At 37.4% G+C, this 19,775-nt stretch overlaps 1 protein-coding gene across 7 annotated transcripts in view; it reads left to right on the top strand.

Annotated features, from left to right (window-relative positions):
* WDR20 (WD repeat domain 20) overlaps positions 1-19,775 on the top strand; it is a 60,037-nt gene that overhangs the window by 25,619 nt on the left and 14,643 nt on the right. For 4 of the 7 annotated variants that reach the window (XM_063290338.1, XM_063290337.1, XM_063290339.1 and 1 more), the window contains exons 2-3: positions 8,154-8,336; positions 11,403-12,683. In XM_063290338.1, the coding sequence (XP_063146408.1) occupies positions 8,154-8,336; positions 11,403-12,683 (1,464 nt within the window). The remainder of the gene's footprint in view (positions 1-8,153; positions 8,337-11,402; positions 12,684-19,775) is intronic. The other 3 variants (XM_063290341.1, XM_063290343.1, XM_063290342.1) reach the window with 2 other exon arrangements.

The raw sequence follows: 19,775 nt of genomic DNA on the forward strand, positions 1-19,775 counted from the left end.
TTTAAGCTTTCCCTACTTTTTAAAAACTGTTCTTTCTCTTCCCCAACTCCTGCATTTATATTTAGCTTCTGTTTGCTCAGAACTGTCCAGTCACATCAAATTGTCCATTCATTGACTTTTATCCTTGCACTTTCCTGTGGTGTTTACTTTGAGATAAGTCTGTTAACTTCTATTTCATCTCCATGTATCTTCACAACCATACTTTTTATGATAAATACTTTTATGAAATATTGAAACATTTTAAGAAAACAACCTGGTCTTATTTTTTAAATTGAATTGGTTCTTATAGAGTACTTTGGAGAAATAGCGCATCACTATATTGATATCTTGTGTTAAGCATGTTATTCGGAAGTATATAAGGAAAAAAATATTTTCAGATTCTTTGGAATTTTTTTTTTTCTTTTATAGCCCCCAGCTTTTCAGCTTTAGGTAAATATAGCAGTAAAAAGCAACAGCAACATCAGTAAGTTGTGCCATACCTCCTGGCACAGTTCTCCTGTAAAATATTCAACTGAAACCCATGACTTTTTCAGTTTCCTTTCATGAGGATGACTAGCAGCCCACAGAATGCTACTAGGTCCCACAACAGCCACTACAAATTTCAGAAGTAAATATGGCACTTTGTTGGAAGCTGCCCCTTTGCTTGAAATACTTCTAGTTATCAAAAAGGAAGAGACAGACCTCATGGCTTAGTAAGAAACTAGACTTGGGAATGGTAGTGGAGTAACCAAGAAGACCTGAGGGATTATCCAATAAAATGAGAGAAATCTATAGAAAGACATGGGGTGCCCAAGTGTGCTAAAGGAGAAAGCATGGAGACCTTAAGAGGGTGTCCAGTGCTTCATGTGGTCTGTAAATGCCTTAGCATTATGTATTTGGAAGGGGGTATTTAGATCTTAGAGCTCAACGCTCTACTTAGTGCCAGAATCCAAGTTAAAGATCCCAGATAGCTGTCTGGGTGAATGCATCCAATGAAAGGAGCCTACCACTTGTCTAAGTAATTGGTTACTCTGGTCCTACTGTTGAGAAATATTTTCTTACCTTCTGTCATAATATGCCTTCCTGGAACTTAAATCCATTGTTCCACATTCTGTACTTTGGAACAAGAAAAAACCTTCTATGTGACATTCTTTCAGATATTTGAAGAGTGCTATTGTATCCTCCTTCAACTGTCTTTTCTCGAAGCTAAACATACCCAGCTCCTTCAGTTTGTTTTCATAGGACCTAGTTTCTAATATACTGGTCATCCTCCTTGGATTTTTTTGAACCTATTCCAGTTTCTCTAAATTCTCCTTAAGATGTGGTGGAAGTCAGCACTGCCGCTGATTCTCAGGAAGGAGGGAGCATATTCCAAGGAGATAAGAGGACTCGCAGTCTAGAAAGCCTTGGCAGGGAGACAAAGAGAGTTAAGAGTAGCCCTGCTCTAGAGTCGTCTCGTTATTTCCCCTTAGGTTAGTTAGGATAGCTTTAGTCTGGCAAGATTCTGTCTGTACGGTGAGAGCAAATAAAGAACGGGAGTTTGGAATACACTGACTCGTCATTGTTCTTGGGCTGGTCCCAACAGTTACCCAAAATTGACACAATACTCAGGGGGGATGGGCAAAGCAGAATAAAGGGATTTCAAAATTAGGATTCTATTGATGCAGCTTACAATGGTATTTGCTTTATTTTTTTTTTCCAGACATATCATAGTGCTGGATCATATTACATTTGCAGTCAACCAATACTCATACAGTTACCAAACCTCCTATAACTATACATTTTATTTTTATTTCCTAACTGAAGATTCATACCGATCACTATTTAATTTTGTTATTTTCAGCCCAATTACCATAACCTATTAAGATTGGGGTGTGTGTGTGTGTGTATTCACTTATCTATCCAATTTTGAGGCGATCTGGATCCTTGGCAACGCTGGGAAAAAGTTGAAAAGAAAAACAATGCATATAAATATGAGTAAAAAGAGATCCTGGCTGACTGGAAGATCAATACATTCAACCATAAGGCAAACATAAGGAGGTTCCACAGCCACCTATCTCAAGACCTGGGAAAACAACCAGCTTTTTAACAATTTTTCTCTGGAGATATCATTGCAGCAGAGTAAGCATACTTCCTGGGTCCATAAGATGACACTGTTTAATCAGTAGGACCCAGAGTACACCTAACCTGTTTGATTGTACCAGACAAGAGAAGTGGTCTCTAAGATAGTTAGGACCTATGCCATGAAAGGCTTTAAAGGTGATAACCAGCACATTGAATTGCCCTTGGAAGCAGACTGGCAACTAGTGCACCTTATGAAACAGTGAGGACATGTGAGCATAATGCAGTGTCCCCAACACTGCCCATGCTGCTGCATTCTTGACCAACTGTTGGTTCCAGATAGTCCTCAAGGGCAGCCCTATTTGCAGTGCATTACAGTGATTTAATCATGAGATGAACAGGGCATGAGTGACCGAAGGGCCACCTAGTTGAGGGAGGGGCATAACTAGCGCACTAGATATATTTGTGCAAAGACCCTCTTCGCGCAACTGTCACCTGCTCATCAAGCAGGAGCTGAGACTCCAAGAGGATCCTCAGATTGCATCAGTCTCAATGGGGAAGTGCAACCCCATTGGGAGTTAGCCATTGAGATATCCCCAGAACCTGGGGACCCAAATAAGCACAGCCATTCCCCATCCAGACCTGCACAGCCTCCAGGCACTGAGATAGGACTTTGACAGCATCACTTGGCTGGCCACAGGTCATCAACCAATATAACCAATGCTATCTCTGTCCAGAACCCTGGCCTAAAACCCAACTGAAATGACTCCAAATAATGACTCCAAATAATGCACTTCCACCAGGGTCCTCTGGAGTTGAAGCCCAGCTACTCTCTCTGCCAATGGAGACTGCATAGTAATTGTCCAGGATCGAGTCTACTAATAGCCTCTTGAGGAGAAGGTGACCCACAGTTTTATTCAAGGCCAAAGGAACCACCTCTTCACTCAAGGGAGCCAACACCACCACATGGACTCAACCACAGGTCACTTCCTGTGCGGCTTTAACCATCCAGGACAGACCTGTGTCTAACAAGCCGGTGGCCAAGCTAATAGATTTGAACATCCTATCCACTTCCTCAGGAGTCACAGAGTCAAACTTGCTCCAGACAACTTCAGAAGCCCTTGCCTCAGGCACCTCAGTTGGATCTGTCTGGTTGGAATCCAACTCTGAGCAGATCTGAGTGACTTTGTCTGCCAAATAGCAAGAATATTCCTCACAGCAGCCTTGCTGATGGTGTTGCAGCCTGTCCTTCCCCCAAGGGCCTGGGTCACCTTAAAAAAGACTGCCAGATTATTATCGGCAGACACAGTAATGTTTTGCTGACCATATCATCATGATGTAATCCCTAATATGAGCACTTATTTGTTCTTGCTCATATTTATTCTTTACCTTCTTTCAGCGGCGCTTCAGGCATCTCTTCCTGTGCTTCATCTCCTGGAGCTCTTCAGAGATCCAAAATATAACTTGGGATTGGTGTAGGGGGAGAGGTCACACAAGGGCAATCTGGTTTAAGGCCCTACTTACCTTCCTGTTGCAGTCTGTGATCAAGGCCTCAGCTAAACTGCCCATCAGACCCTCAGTGAAAAACCCAAGCTCCTGGGGTAAGCTGATTTAACAGATCCTATCCCCCTGCAAGGTGGGGTGATGCCAGCAAGCTGAGAAGCAAGCAGAAAGTGATCTGACCATGGCAGTGTCCTCTGAATTAGGTCATGACTCAATAGCCCCGAGATACAAACCATGTCTAGTGTGTAGCCCTGATATGTATTGGACCCAAGGTGACTTGGGATAAAGCTATGGTTGTCATGGAGGCCATGACTTCATGAGCCAATCCAGACTCAATGTCATCAAGTGATAGATTGAAGACCCCAAGAATCAGAAGCTTTGGGATGTCATGTAAAAATTTTCTCGCAGATAATAGATAATGATTCAGCCAGGCCATCAGCTTTTCCTTCTCTACCCCAGGATGCAGTTCAGCAAATCATAGAGATTTACATTCTTTTAAAGTAAAGAAGTATTTCCCTGACCCTGTTTCTGTCAATCCAAGGCTTTAGTCCTATCACTTTACATTTCCTGTTGGACCAGATACTCTTTTGTTGGAAAAAGTTGGAGCCAAGATGGGAGCTGAGTAACTGTCTTTTCTTTGTTATATGGTAGCCTTTTCTCTTCTTCATCAAGCAGCTGGTCCACTAGTTCTTTTCTATTTATTTTAAACAAATCTAAAAAAGCCATTTTTATTTTCTTAAAATCCTTCGGTAATCTGAACTAATTCTGTGTGTTCTCTTACCTGTCTGTATTCTTCCTTTGTGGCCTGGCCCCTTTTTCATTTTCTATGTATGTCCTTTTTTGCTTTCAGATATAATGTGTGTGTGTGTGAAAATGTTAATATCCTAAAATGTACCATTCTACACGTTGTGTTGGAATATATAATAAGAGAGAGGTGGGGGAATGATCTGATCCTCAGTTTTCAGAAAGAATCTGCAATACTATTAGTACTGACTTGAAGCTATATTGAAGTATATACAGATAGTCCTCATTCAGTGACTGCTCATTTAGGGACTGAAGTTACCATGGCGCTGAATGATGAGACTTATGACCAGTCCTTGTTGCGGCTATCACAGTGTCCCCATGGTCATGTGATTGTGATTTGGGCGCTTGGCAACCAGCTCACAATTACGACAGTTGCAGCATCCTGCAGTCATGTGATCACCATTTGTGACCTTCAGTGCCAGCCTCCAGCAAGCAAAGTCAATAGGGAAACCGGCAGGAAGTTGTAAATGGTGATCACATGATATCGTGCCTAACAACTGGGCAGGATTTGTCTAATTACGGCAACTGGAACTGCTGTCATAAGTTGGCACACAGTCACATGATTTTTTGCTTTACAACCACATCGCTTAGTGATGGAGTTCCTGATCCCAATTATCATTGATAACTGAGGACTACCTGTACTCCTTCTTCTGTAGTAAATATTTCTTAATAGCCATTTGACACATCTGTATTTTAACATTTTCAAATGATCTGACATTCATTACAAATAATTGTCCATGTGAAATACTGATTCTTGAAGTAGCAGTAGTAATAACAACAACAGCCCAATATTATTTGTTTTGTCCTTGATTTCTGTTACTTGGCATTAATTTGTAGAAAATTGTTTTGAATTTTGAAAGGAAATCAAATACATAATTAACTCCAATCTTAGAAATAATACTTGAATCCAGGTATTTCTCTTGTAATTGAATTTTGTACTGGTTTTGTGCATGTTTAATATTTGTAGCAGTGTTTTATTTATCAGTGCATTGTTTGATTTTATATTTCTTTAGAGTTTAGTTGCCCTTTAAAATTTGAGTTGATGTCGAGACTGGCCATTGCATTCTCCTCCCATATAAAGTTCCAATCTCCTTGTTCAATGACAGAAATCTAGAGCCTTTTTATCTAGAACCTTTATCTGAGCAATTTGTGGCTTTTATGTGCATATTCCCTTTGCTTAATGAGGAGGTTCATTCTGCCCTCAAAACTAACATTTGAAGGCATACCTGGATTTGCCCCAATGCTTCCTGTGTTCAGTGAAGGCTTTTATAGGCTTTGTACAGTTGTAATTGAAATTATTCAACCCCCATTGCAAATCAGGTTGATTGTCAAAATGTACAGACTTTCAGCTGTTTGCAATGAACAAATCAAACAAAAGCAATTGAAATAGCTCAACTCAACAAATACTTCAAGTGGTGTCCCCAAATTCAACTGAAAATGCTTATAATGACTTCTCCAGTGTCAAAATTATTCAGCCCCTTCATGGCAAGCATCTTCAGTACTTAGTAGAACACCCTTTTGCTGTTATGACCTCCTGCAAACGAGATGCATAGGCAGACAACAGCTTCTGGCAGTGCTCCTGAGGAATCTTAGCCCATTCTTCATGAGCAATGGCCTCCAGTTCAGTAATATTCTTGGGTTTGTGTGCTGCAACCACCTTCTTCAAATCCCACCAGAGATTTTCTATGGGGTTCAAGTCAGGTGACTGTGATGGCTACTGTAGAATCTTCCAGGACTACTTCTGCATCCAAGCCTTAGTGGAATTTGAGGTATGCTTGGGACCATTGTGCTGTTGGAAGGTCCAGTGACATCCAAGCTTCAGCTTCCTTACAGACAGCATGATGTTTTCTCCTAAGATTTCCTGATACTTTAATGAATCCATCTTGCTGTCCACATGCTGCAGGTTTCCAGTGCCAGAGGATGCAAAGCAGCCCCAGAGCATCACCGAGCCACCACCATGCATAACTGTAGGCAGAGTGTTCTTTTCAGCATATGCTTCATTCTTCTTCCTCCAAGCATACTGCTGATCCATCGGGCCAAAAAGTTCCAGTTTTGTTTCATTGCTCCACAGAACAGAATCCCAAAACTTCTGTGGCTTATTTATGTGATTTTGAGCATATTGGAGCCAACTTTTCTTGTGCTTTTGGGTCAGTAGTGGTGTACGTCTTGGAGTTCTGGCATGGGAACCTTCTGTGTTTAGTATGCGCCTTACTGTGCTCACTGAAACCTCAGTGCCTGTTGCCACCAAGTCTTGCTGCAGGTCTTTTGCAGTCACTCGAGGGTTTCTCTCAACCACCTTCTCAGAAATCTGGTTGCAGTCATTGACAGCTTCCATTTTCTGCCCCGTCCAGGTAGTGTAACCACTGTTTCTTGAACTTTGAACTTGTGAACTATGCTTCCAGCGGTGTCTCTAGGGACATTCACTCCCTTCGCTATCTTTCTGTATCCTGTTCCTTGTTTGTTTGGGTGATGATCTCTTCTCCTATCTTTTTGGATCATTCTTTGGACCATTTGACTTAGCCATACTGTATTTCTAACATGCAGTCAAACGTGACACTCAGGTAACCCCTAGCCAGTTCAGGTATTTCATGTGTTCCAGCTCAAGCACACCTGCTGCAACTAATGAAGCCCTTGAGTAGTTGCATCAGGTGTGCTTGAGACAACACCTGTTTTGCATACTGTATGTGTGGTGCTGTGATGGATTCTATTCAGGGGGTTGAATAATTTTGAGACTGGAGAAGTCATTTTAAGTTGCATTTTCAGTTGACTTTGGGGACACCACTTGAAGCATTCATTGTGTTGAGCTGTTTCAATTGCTTTTGTTTGATTTGTTCGTTGCAAACAGCTGAAAGTCTGTACATTTTGACAGTCAACCTGATTTGCAATGGGGGTTGAATAATTTCGATTACGACTGTAGCTACCCATATGGTCCTTAGCTATTTATCTTCCTTTTTTCACCCTCCCTCTGTCCTCAAACAAGGGTAGAGTCTGATACAAATTTATCTGTATTAAACTGCCAGTATGGAGTTAAGATGTATCATTATGTTTTAAAAATAAAATAATTAAAAGGTTATGAAATTTACTGGATGTTCCTGGTGCAGTCTAGTGGATACTGAAAGTTGGGTCTCCTATATCCAAAACAAAATGTTTTTACTGCACCCTAATAATTGAAAATTATTCTTTTCCAAAACATCTGGCATTGCTGCCCAGAGTTGCCTTGTGTGAGATAGGTGGCCATATACATTTGAAAAATAAATAAATAAATGGTGGGGAGTTCACTGATGCCCCACTCAATACAGTGACTCAACTAGTTCTTGAAACATTTGCTTTAATCAGTTAATCTAGCATGGCCATCTACCAGGAACTACATTTGTCATCTGGATTCAGTACCAAATGTTTATAAAGGTGTGGTAAAAAGTTCCTTTATTGTTTTTACTTTTAGTGAAAAATGTTGCAAAGAATAGAGTTAGCCAATCATGTGCTTTATGCTTAGTCAGTGTATTTTTATGAACGTGTGTTTCATCCGGGAAGTGCAGGTAGTACCAACTATAATTACAAACCATGACTATTTGTTAGGCATTTGTGGCAGAAATACATCAACTCCTGATGAGATTTAAGAAAACAGTAATCCATAATTAGCCAAAAAATTGGCAAACCTTAATAGGGACAAAGCTGGTTTCTAAAAAAAGTCCTGCTTTTTATATCTGCCATGGTAGCTGTAAAGAGTTGATTTGCTTTTTCTCTTGTAAAGCATCTTAGACTAAAGTGTTACCCATTGCTAATCCCAATTTCAATCTTTCTTGCAGGCTGCTGATTTGAGTAAACCAATAGATAAAAGGATATACAAAGGAACGCAACCTACATGTCATGACTTCAATCACTTAACAGCCACGGCAGAAAGTGTTTCTCTACTAGTGGGCTTCTCTGCAGGACAAGTGCAACTTATAGACCCTATTAAAAAAGAAACTAGCAAGCTATTTAATGAGGAAGTAAGTGGATGTCTTAATCTTGGTGCATGCAAATATACTTGCATTCTTTTATAATGCTTTCTTCATATTAGGCATAATCTATTTTTTTACTTGGAAACAATTTGCCCTGGTGAATACAGGACGGTTTTTTGAATACCACAGTATATGTTTATAGTACTGATTACAGGATGGATGTGTTGGCTTTCTCCTCCAGCTATTCCTCCAACTTCCTATCCTTAACAATGAAAAAAGCAAAAGTACTATGCTAAGGCAGATAAGGCTATACTCTGGCTGCAGTCAGTTTTATACCAGTGACACTTGATTAATCCTCTCTCTTGAAGGTGTATTTGTCCCCTGGTATTAGTTAGCATTCCGTGTGCTTCAGTGAATTTGCTAGGATAGTTTGTAATCAGTGGTTTGAAATCTACTGCAGAACAAATAATTTAAAAAAAAGATATGGGCAGAAAGCCTGAATGAATGAGTGCTTTCTTAGGAATCTGGCTTTTTGCTTGTTTTAATGCTATGTAAAATGAACCTTGGGGTGCACAATGTTTTTCATATACAGTACATGTGCCTAGATAAAAATGCAGTGAAGTACTCAACTGTTTAAAATGTACTGGGTTGCTGTTCAGCTATGGCATTCTGCCAGTGAAAGGTATTCTGCTGACAGACAATTCCTCTCATCCCAAATAATTTCTAGATGATTGCAAATCCATCAAAACAGATTGGGAATAAGCTGGGGGAGGAACTTTGCAGGGAGAGGAGAAGAGAAGGGAAGTTCCTCTCACACAGTTCTGTGTAAGGAAAGACAGAGGAAAGATTTTGGTTTCTTCTTGATTTGGTTCCTTGGGGAGCCTTTTAGAGACTGCAGGTAGGAAATAATCTTTCAATGAGATTGGAAGCCAAGATGCTACTTTTTTCTTAAAGTTGTGATTAAGTAAAACAATCATAATCTTTTCATTCTATTAAAAGGCACTGTAGAAATTGAGAATCTGAAAATTAGTGTTGTTCAACATGTTCTTTTTCTGAGTAGTTGCATGATATGCCAGCTTTCATAGCAAAAAGAGCCCATGCAATTTTGTTTAAACCCCCCTCCCCGCTCCACCACCAGAGTCCCTCCTTTGGGGGGGAGATGGGCGGTGATAAAATTCAATAAATTCAATAAATAAATAAATAAATAATCAATCAATCAATCTTCTTACTGATTTTATCTCTTATTAATAACAATTTATAGCCTAGACTCTTACAGCTTGTATATCTGCTGGACTACAATTCAGGACTGTCCTTCCCAAAATTTTCAGTACAGCCTTACTATTTACCTTTAACTCACATACAGCATCAAAAATTATGGCTCATGACAAGGAAAAACTAGTATTTTTACCACCTACTTATGCCTCTATAAATACAGCCTATTCAGCTCCAGTTGTGCAATAAAACACAACACTCTCATGCTGTGTATTCTAAATCAAACATAATGGGAGAAAAAAATAATGTTGAGATGGGATTATTATATTTCATGTTTCTCTGAAGATTACAAGAGTTACATAGATTAATCCAAGTTTACCATAACTTGAATAACTCTAAATGCATAGGGGCAATACCTTTATTGGGGCCAGTTTAAGTTGTACAAAACCACTACAGGCTTTTGAATTCCAAGACTTTTTCATAAGGGAAGTTGGTTAGAGATAAAAAAAAGTGGGTGGGTGATTTTGGAACTGTGATTGTATCAGTTTACATTGTTAGATGATGTAATGGGGAGCTTCAGACTTACAGATTTTTAGATTGTGGTAAGAACTCACCTAAACTATGGTGTGAAAATGGTACAAGGAAATGTTTCCCAATTCTTTATTTTTAAAAGTAAAAATCTTAGTTGTTAAGTCAAGACTCTTTTACCTCCAGATACTATCTGTCTACCTACCTACCTATCTACCTACCTACCTACCTAAATAAAAAAAACCCAGCTCGAAAATGAGCTTCACTTTTTCTGTCTTCACTTTCTTCTTCAATCAGCTTGCTTGATAAAAGGTTCTTAAAGCTCAAAAGCTGGTAATACTGTAATTTTGTACAACTGTAGAGCATTCAGTGAATTTTGGATTTTTTTTTCCATGGAGGAAGGCTTTGTTGCTTTCACAGGACTGGAATAAACCCGTTAAGCTTTTATAAGTAGATACAAGCCATGTGATGGTTTGTCCAGTATGAAGCCTCTATGTTAAGAGCTCCAGAATACACCTATGAAATTTATATCCCAGTTAAAGCCATATGATACTGTTTTGGAGAAGGAAACAATTTTGTAATTTATGCTTGGTTTCAAGAAATTGTTATTTCTATCTGTTATTTTCTGTGCCCTTTGTTTCACTTAAAGGGCTTGAAATAGTTGAATAATGGTTAAAAATTATTGGAAAATCTAGCATACAGCTTCAAAGTCTTTTTTGCTGTAGCATAAAAATGGTAGGTAGGTAGGTAGGTAGGTAGGAAGGAAGGAAGGAAGGAAGGAAGGAAGGAAGGAAGGAAGGAAGGAAGGAAGGAAGACTTTGAATGTCTAAACTTCTCATTCTAGACCAAAAAAACCCCAAGCCCCAATATGTGCTTATTGGCTCAGTCCTTTGAACTTTTTCAGACATTGGATCTTTCTACTGCTTCTTTCTCTCCCTATATCCCAAATTCTCTAGTTAAATCTGAATGTCACTGTCTTTCAAAGTATGCATAACTTTAAAAGCAATGTTTTCTTCCCATTTTTATTTCAATATAATAGCAATAATATCTAAAAGTGTCATAATGTCAGAGGTTTTTTTGTTCTGATTCTACATGTAAGCCAGAATTTAAAAGATGAGTATTTTTTCTTTATGGAATATGTATAATTTCCTGAGCCAAACTTTGTACTAAGAAGTGTTCATGACAAATCTGGCTGATTATTATATTCTTATTTCATATTTATAAGAAAAGTATGCTTTTAACAATATCTTACCACTGAAATCTTCATGGGCTAGTAGTTTTCTGCAAGAAGAAATATGTATTTTTGACAAAGAATTAATATTACATGAACAATGCAGAATTGCGATAACTGTATATTTTTCTTTTGTTTTTCAGAGGCTAATAGACAAGTCCAGAGTAACTTGTGTAAAATGGGTGCCTGGTTCAGAAAGTCTCTTTCTAGTAGCTCATTCCAGTGGCAATATGTACTTGTATAATGTGGAACACAATTGTGGTACCACAGCTCCACACTATCAGCTACTTAAACAAGGAGAAAGTTTTGCAGTCCATACATGCAAAAGCAAATCTACACGAAACCCTTTACTTAAATGGACAGTAGGTGAGGGTGCCCTAAATGAATTTGGTTTTTCTCCAGATGGAAAATTCTTGGCATGTGTAAGTCAGGATGGCTTTCTTCGTGTGTTTAACTTTGATTCAGTTGAGTTGCATGGTACAATGAAAAGCTACTTTGGAGGACTGCTGTGTGCATGTTGGAGCCCAGATGGAAAATATATTGTAACAGGTGGAGAGGATGATTTAGTGACTGTCTGGTCATTTGTGGACTGTCGAGTGATAGCCAGAGGCCACGGGCACAAATCGTGGGTCAGTGTTGTGGCCTTTGATCCATATACAACCAGTGTAGAAGAAAATGATCCAATGGAATTCAGCGGCAGTGATGAGGACTTCCAAGACCTCCTCCATTTTGGACGAGATCGAGCAAATAGCACGCAGTCAAGATTATCAAAAAGGAACTCTACAGAGAGTCGCCCTGTAAGTGTAACATATAGGTTTGGTTCAGTAGGCCAGGACACACAGCTATGTTTATGGGACCTAACAGAAGATATCCTCTTCCCACACCAGCCCCTCTCAAGAGCAAGGACACACACAAATGTCATGACTGCCACAAGTCCCCCCACAGGAAGTGGTGGAGCTAACCCAGGAAGTAATGGAAATAGCATCACACCACCTGGAAACTCTGTGCCCCCACCTCTTCCACGTTCCAATAGCCTTCCACATTCTGCAGTTTCCAATTCTGGCAGCAAAAGCAGTGTCATGGATGGTGCCATTGCCTCTGGTGTTAGTAAGTTTGCAACCTTATCATTACATGACCGGAAGGAAAAACACCATGAAAAAGATCACAAGAGAAACCATAGTATGGGACATATATCTAGTAAGAGCAGTGACAAACTGAATCTAGTTACTAAAACCAAAACAGACCCAGCAAAAACTTTGGGAACACCTCTGTGCCCCAGAATGGAAGATGTTCCCTTGTTAGAGCCTCTTATCTGTAAAAAGATAGCACATGAAAGACTGACTGTGTTAATTTTTCTTGAAGACTGTATAGTCACTGCTTGTCAGGAGGGATTTATTTGCACATGGGCAAGGCCTGGTAAAGTGGTAAGTTTTAATCCTTAATGCTGCATCAAAGAAATAGAACTTGAATAGGTAGTTTTTTTTTCCTCAAAACATACATGAATGTTGAATATAAACAATCTTTACGCTTAATGTAAAAATTATTTCCTCAGAGCCATACTTTTGGATACTGCATGCCGTATTTCTGAACAATTTGAAGTGTCTGGCCTAGGTGAGGTCCTTTTGAAATACAGTTGCCTTCCAGCCAGAGATGTGTTGTGTATCCAAAGTGTCAGTGATAGGTTTCTTATATTTTCAGAACTATTTTTATATAACATAATTGAAACAAATCTAAAAATTAATTACTGAGGAAGTTGCAAGGGCATTCAGGAATACAGCTTAGATAAGCTGTAGCTTGATCTAGTGTGACATTTTGGACAGTTGAATTTCAGACACTTAACTGACAGGAATCAATAAACAACATATTCTCACCTTTTTTGAAAGCTATTCATAGTGATGGGTTTTTAAATCTTCAGTGATCAGGATAATTTGTAGTGTCTCCATTTAAAATTTGAATAAACTGATAATAAATATGCATTGTAATATTCTGACTTTTAATATCAATCTTCAAGTATTTCTGTGTGTAAGATCACAAAAGTCCCTTAGCAGAATGTATCCCAACATAATTTTCCCTGTCACTTCAGATTACTTTCATGTTAAAAGTATTTTTAACTCATGCATTGTTCATTAAATCCGTAGGCTTAAATCTGGCGGTGGTAACGTTTTATTTCATATTTAACAAAATTAGCAATTTAAATTTTAGCACTTTATGCTGATAAAGGTTGTCTTCAATATTTATTAGCAATTTGCAGGCTGTAGCCAAGATTTTAAAAACTTGAGGTGATTTCTGTGCACTCACTTGGTCATCCTGGGCTCAGCTTCCACACAATATGATTCCTTAAATAGCCATGTATAAAGCTTTGGGGAATTCTTTGTCCTATAGTCCAACACAATAGAGCTGGAGCTAGAATCAGTACTAGCAAAATCTGATTTGTTCTTGGGCAGTGGTAGAGAAAAATGGTATCCTGAATGGCTGATGGTTGATTTTTTTGGGGGAGATGTAGTATGGGGCGCTTTTAAAACATCTTCCAGAGAATAAGCCATGAAGTACTTGACAGTTGTCAATTCCTGGAGTGCACAGACTTCAGAAAATTATCGCAAGTAGAGTTCTTCCAATAGAAATCAAAGCCTATTGGGACTTAGTTTCATGATTGCTCTGTAATGTGTAATGAAGTCTTATTCAAATGTTAAATTCACAACAAGCATGCTGTGATATGTGGTCTCTCCTGTATGCCTTATCTTGGATAGACAATCTAAAAAGATGACATTACTTTCATGTGGGTGGGGGAAGCAAACTATGAGGATAAATAGAACTGTGTATTCGTTTGCGTTAAGATAATTTCCATCTTAGTCTATGTAGGGGCCAAAGAAAGCTGATAGTAATTTTGCAGATGTGTTGATGAAGTGGGCATCTACATGGTGGGAAAGAATTGCCCCTCTGTTTAATGTACAAGAGATTCCAAAGTAATTTAACACTGGCTTTTAGGTTACTTCCATTTTTATTAGATTGAGATTCTTAAAGGAGCTGAAGTGAACTAATTAGTACAACTTGCACAGAGCAACAGTTTAATTTGGAGGACATTTCAAATATTTCAGAGATAGAGTATGCAGTATCAAAAGCTAGGATTTCTATATTTGGCAAATGCAGAAATCTTTAAGTAAGGTGAGTTTCATGCTGATACTATTCATGAGGTCTCTGAAAACTAATATTGCACACTGTTGTAAATGCCATTTTATTTAGGATGCGTTTACTTAGGATGGGTTTCTTATTGCTGTTGTTGTTATTCTTTATTTTGCAGTTGGTGAGCTTACTCAGCTGGCCTAAACTAGCAAATTAGGTGATATGTTTACAGGGTTCTGGCCAGGGTGGTCATTGTAACAGAAACCTTTCTTTTTGTTTTATAGGAGAGCACTTAATTAAACTCTATGCCTATTTAATTAATCTTCAAAAATATGGTAACATATTTCTTCCCCCTGGGTTACACATTGCATACATTTATCTTATCCGAGGCTTATTCCCTTAGCTTCATTTTAAAGAGTTTAAAGCTGCTGTTTTCCTGTACTGTCATTTGTCCACAAGGATCCTAACATATAGTTTCCACTCATCCATTTTTGGCTGCTAAAATTGTTATCCACCTTTGCCAGAAGATCTCAGTTGGATAAGAGGGTCACAAACTCCAGGTTGAGGAAGAAGACTCAACCAGTTGTGCAGTCTGAATCTTCATTGCTACTGAGCCAGCCTTTTCTGTTCCCAGCTGTCTTTGCCAGACTGGTGCAGTCAGGATGGCAAATGGTATGTTTCTACAGAAGAACAAGTTAGAATGGACACTCATTCCTTAGAATAAGCTGCTTTGGTCTGGCTGCTATTTGCCATGGCTGAAGTATCTAACTATGGTTTCAGTATCAGGAACCCATAGGGTAGAAGGAAACACTGTCAGATTGGAGTAGGAAGACTTACACTACAAGTCCTAGGTTTTCCTACTCTGCATTCACATGTTTTGAGCTTCCTCATGTCCTTTCTCTTTCAAAATACAGTTTAGACATGTGTTAAAATGTAAAGTATTTGTGTTCAATAAAAATACAAAATAAGGTCATGTTGCATATAACAGCAACATTTTAGAACTGTGCTAATTTATGGGAAAACTGCCTATTCTACTGGCATCAAAGCTTCTCAGTAATGCTTTGTAAAAAAATACGTTGTTTCACTGAGAAAGTTAAACTGCTTATAAATCTCTTGACCAGTAGTTCCCTGTTTGTTAGTCTGGTAGAGGCAGCAAGAAAGCTCTTGGATTTCTTTTGTGATGGTAGTCACACCTAGATTTTTATCAGGAGTTGCCTTCATTGACAGATTTTATCCAAACTCATCAGTAACCACTTGTAATTTCAGGGAAACTTGTAGCTACTTATTCTTGAATGTTCATAGTAAGATTTGACTAATAATAAAGATAGAGTTGAGTGAACTGGCAGCATATACCCTGGCAGAGTAAATGTGTTACCAATTTGTATAATAAAATTTGTTCAATTTGTATTGAAATTTACAGTATTTGAACCAAATTGTACAAGAAAAAATTAGATCTAAATTATAGAACATCATTTCAATAAACAGCAACTGTAGTACAGCATCATTATTTAAATTAGTTCAGTGCTGAAATATTGAACAGACATTTTGTGATGCTATATTGGAGCATGATAAATTGCATTAAAGCTAAATTTTCATTGGCAAAGATCATTTTATTGAATGGAAATATAAAGTGCTATGGGGAAGTGCTAGCTATGTTTGGCATAATGTTGCATTTAATGATTTAAACAGGATCCAAGGATTCCTTGAAATGTTCTTATACATAGTTATTGGGATGAATGAATGTGGGTTTATTAATTATACCCAGTCAAAAATTAGCCAGTTCCTTCTGTGAAGCCAAGAAAGTGTAATTGCCTTATGTGGATATCCAAATTAGAAAGAAAAAGTCACTCAAAAACATTGCAGAAATGCTTGATCTTTTGAAACTCAGTAATGTACTTGAAAAGACCATGTATGTCTCCCTTCCATAACTTTAAAGCTACTAAAGAATAACTGCTGGCCTGCTTGTGTTGAAAGAAAACCAGCTAATTTATTGTCACATAACTTGTATAAAGTTTAAAATTAAGATTTTTCCCTGCATTTATGAAATCTGTATACATGAATTTGTTAAGATTGACACGTTAGGTTATTCTGTACAAAATTGTAAAGATATAGTGAAAATCAACAGTAAATTCATATGTATTTTCTTTATAAACGTCCATCTGATTTCTTGGCAATTTAAATAAATTTCATAAGAGCCTTTCTAACATAACAAATTGTTAAACTAAATTGACTGTTGCAATAATAATGAAGCTTTAATAAGTATTGTTCATATATTTATAATTTTTAAAAATCATGTTTGTTTCCTACTGCTTATTTTTTAGCATTTTATGTCACTGTTTCAGCTGAAGAACCCTACTAAATACTTGACGTTACAACTTACCGGGGTTGTCCTCTGTATACTGACATTAAATAAAAAATGAGACTGAATTGTAAAATATAGTTAATTGTCAGTAGTGCTTCTCATGCCTGAAGTTGCAATGTTGTTTTGCCACAGCTGATACTTCACTAAATGCAACAGGCAGCTTTCTGAAAAACTGGCCCCTGTAACTGCTGCTTCTGTAACTGCGGTTTTTATAAATGAGTCTAAGTGAATGATACACAATCTCTTGAGTATTTCATGCCCATCTCAAATGTTGGTTTAAGATTTCTTACTATTATTCCGTTATCATGCTAATATATCATAAGTATATCCTGTTCAGTTATAATTAATTGAAGGAATATGTAGTGCATCTGATACATTGGTATTTCCAGTTTAAATGATAGAACCGTGGAGTGAAGATGGTTATCTAAATCCTATAAGGAGCTATTGAAATGGAAATTTGATATCTTCTGGATTCTATAGGAGCTCTTTTATTTATCAACATTATTAATCACTAATTATTTATCACTAATTATTATTAGTCACTATGAGTTGCTTATCAGAATTAGGTGCATAAACAGGCAGTCCAAAACTTAAATTGGCAGATTTTTTTTTAAAAGGGGTAAAAAAAAAACAGTTTTCATATAGATTGCTGATATTGTTAGATGTTGCTGACCAATTTTAGTTTCAGTTGGATTGCTTTAATCGTTTTGGAAACCAAGGTGTGTTTTCAAGCTGGTACTTCCAAAATGAAGTTCTAAACACATTTACTGTTTTTTCCCCCAAAGTTCATCTAATGTAACAACTTTACTAGTAATCTATATTTTTTTTGTAGTACTTAACTCTGTTCATTATTGTGCTATAAACACTAGAAGGCACTATTAAAACTTACTGGTGAGTAAAAAGATAAAAAGATATTTTCTTCCTGCTGACATAGAACACCTAACATTAGACGGAACTTTGTTTTAGCTTGTCGCAATAGTAATAACTACCTTGTGCCTAAATTCTAACTATACATCTTTCATATATAATTCCCAACCATCCCCAACCAAGGGATGGCATGTGAAGATTATTCAGATTAATATTAAAATGGATTGCTCTGTGTTCTGAAAATTAAGAAATCCCAAGAGCTTTCAGAGGTGTCAAACAATGGAGAAAAAAGCACTAAGCTTTGTAAATACTGTGATTGCCCTTGGGAGTATGCTGTATTCTCCTAAATTAATAATACTATGTTGTGATACCCTACATGTAGAAATAAAATTTATATATTTACCATATAAGTACTATCACTGTGATATATTATAAAACACAGGTCTAGTTAAATGGGATTAGACCTTCTTTTAAAAGTGAGCCAACAGTTACCTGGCTTATGAACTAAACACATACAGTTAATTACTTTTAGGAGTGGAATCTTCTTCCAGAAGTCTAAAAACTGACATTTTGTTTAATGTTAAATAAACAAGTTCCCTAATTTTAGAGCAAATTAAGACTGTTCTTATATGTTATCAGACTTCATCTATATCCTTATTTGTGTGTGAAGGGAGAGACCCACCTATTTGCATAATCTTTTGTCTAAATCTTGCTGCTTCTTCAACTGGAATATTTATTTGACCAAGAAAATTGCTTGACTTATTCAGCACACTACATGCATGTTTTTATCGCTTGACTTATTCAGCACACTACATGCATGTTTTTATTTGTTAAGCTTTTCAGAATCAATAATTATCAGTGATTATACTTGGTTTTAAAAAAACATTATACTTGATTTAAAAAAACAGTACTATTGAATTGTAACATTCTTTTCATTAAATAAAGATAAGTTATGAAGAGTGCTTTGATAAAGAAGCATGTATGAAAAGAATAGATTCAGAAAATCCTGTTGTCCCTTTAAGTTAGTGCCATCCTCGAGAGTCAATGTGCTGTGTCCTACTAATTCCCTTTCACAGATAAATGTCTTACTTCTGCCATGCGTAAAAGTGAAGTCATTTAGCAAGAGTAAATTGTACTAAATGAAAAGTATTTCTTGCTTATGTTCTCTGTGGGAAGGATCTGGAAAACATTTTTAGTGTATTTAACATGGATAGTAAATATTAAGTGCGTCTCTGATCTGTATTTTAAGACTGCCAGCCCCCTGTATGCTCAGTTACTGCCTACTACTATTATGTGAACCAGGAAATACTCAGCTGAAAAAAAAGCGAAGTTAGCTAACTTTAGTGGAAGTGGATATTGAAGAGAATGTGATGATTCACACTTCGTTGTGTTGCTCCTTTTTCAGTAAGCTTGAGGAGGGTGTACTTTAAAACCTTTAATGGGTGGAATTTGTTTAATCTTCCATGGTAGATATTTTACCAGAATCAGAAGAAAGGATCCAATAAGAAGAGTACAGTATAAGGAATTCAAAATGCTTTTAATTTCAGCCTTGCAGTTGCCAGTTCCAGTGCTTTCTTCAGGTTGTATGTATAACTTTGAAGACTAATTCATATTGCCAGAACAGAAATTCTTATATGAAGGCTGAATCTTTGATGTTGGAGTTAAATTTCTAAATAGAGGTAGTTGGAACTCCTTATCAAGATTGCAGTTATAAATTATGATGAGTACCCAGAATGTTACTCCTGTTTCAGTTTTCTTTGAGGGTACAGCCACTCCTTGTTTAGCGGCACCTTGTTTAGCAACTGTTCACAAATACAGTGGTAATAATTTTTTTTTTTTAAAAAAACTCATTTTCCAACCAGTGTGCCTGACAACAACACACACCGGAGTGAATGCTGATACTGCTGCACAAGGGAACTTTATCTAAATGAGATGGCAGCAACCTGCAATCGTTGCAACATCTCTCTCAATCACATGGTTCACTTAGTGACCATTTCGCTTCCAATTTAGGAAACGAATTGTCGCTAAACAAGGACAGGGTGTATTAGCAACTGTTGATAGCTGAATAATGAATAGTATATTTGAAAGGACATAGCTAAAACTGATGTGCAAGTATTTTCTCTCGATTTTTCATCAACTTGTGTTTTCAGCAGAATTGTTGAATTAA

This window comes from Candoia aspera, chromosome 1 (assembly GCF_035149785.1).
Source record: "Candoia aspera isolate rCanAsp1 chromosome 1, rCanAsp1.hap2, whole genome shotgun sequence".
In the NCBI taxonomy this organism is placed as follows: Eukaryota; Metazoa; Chordata; class Lepidosauria; order Squamata; family Boidae; genus Candoia; species Candoia aspera.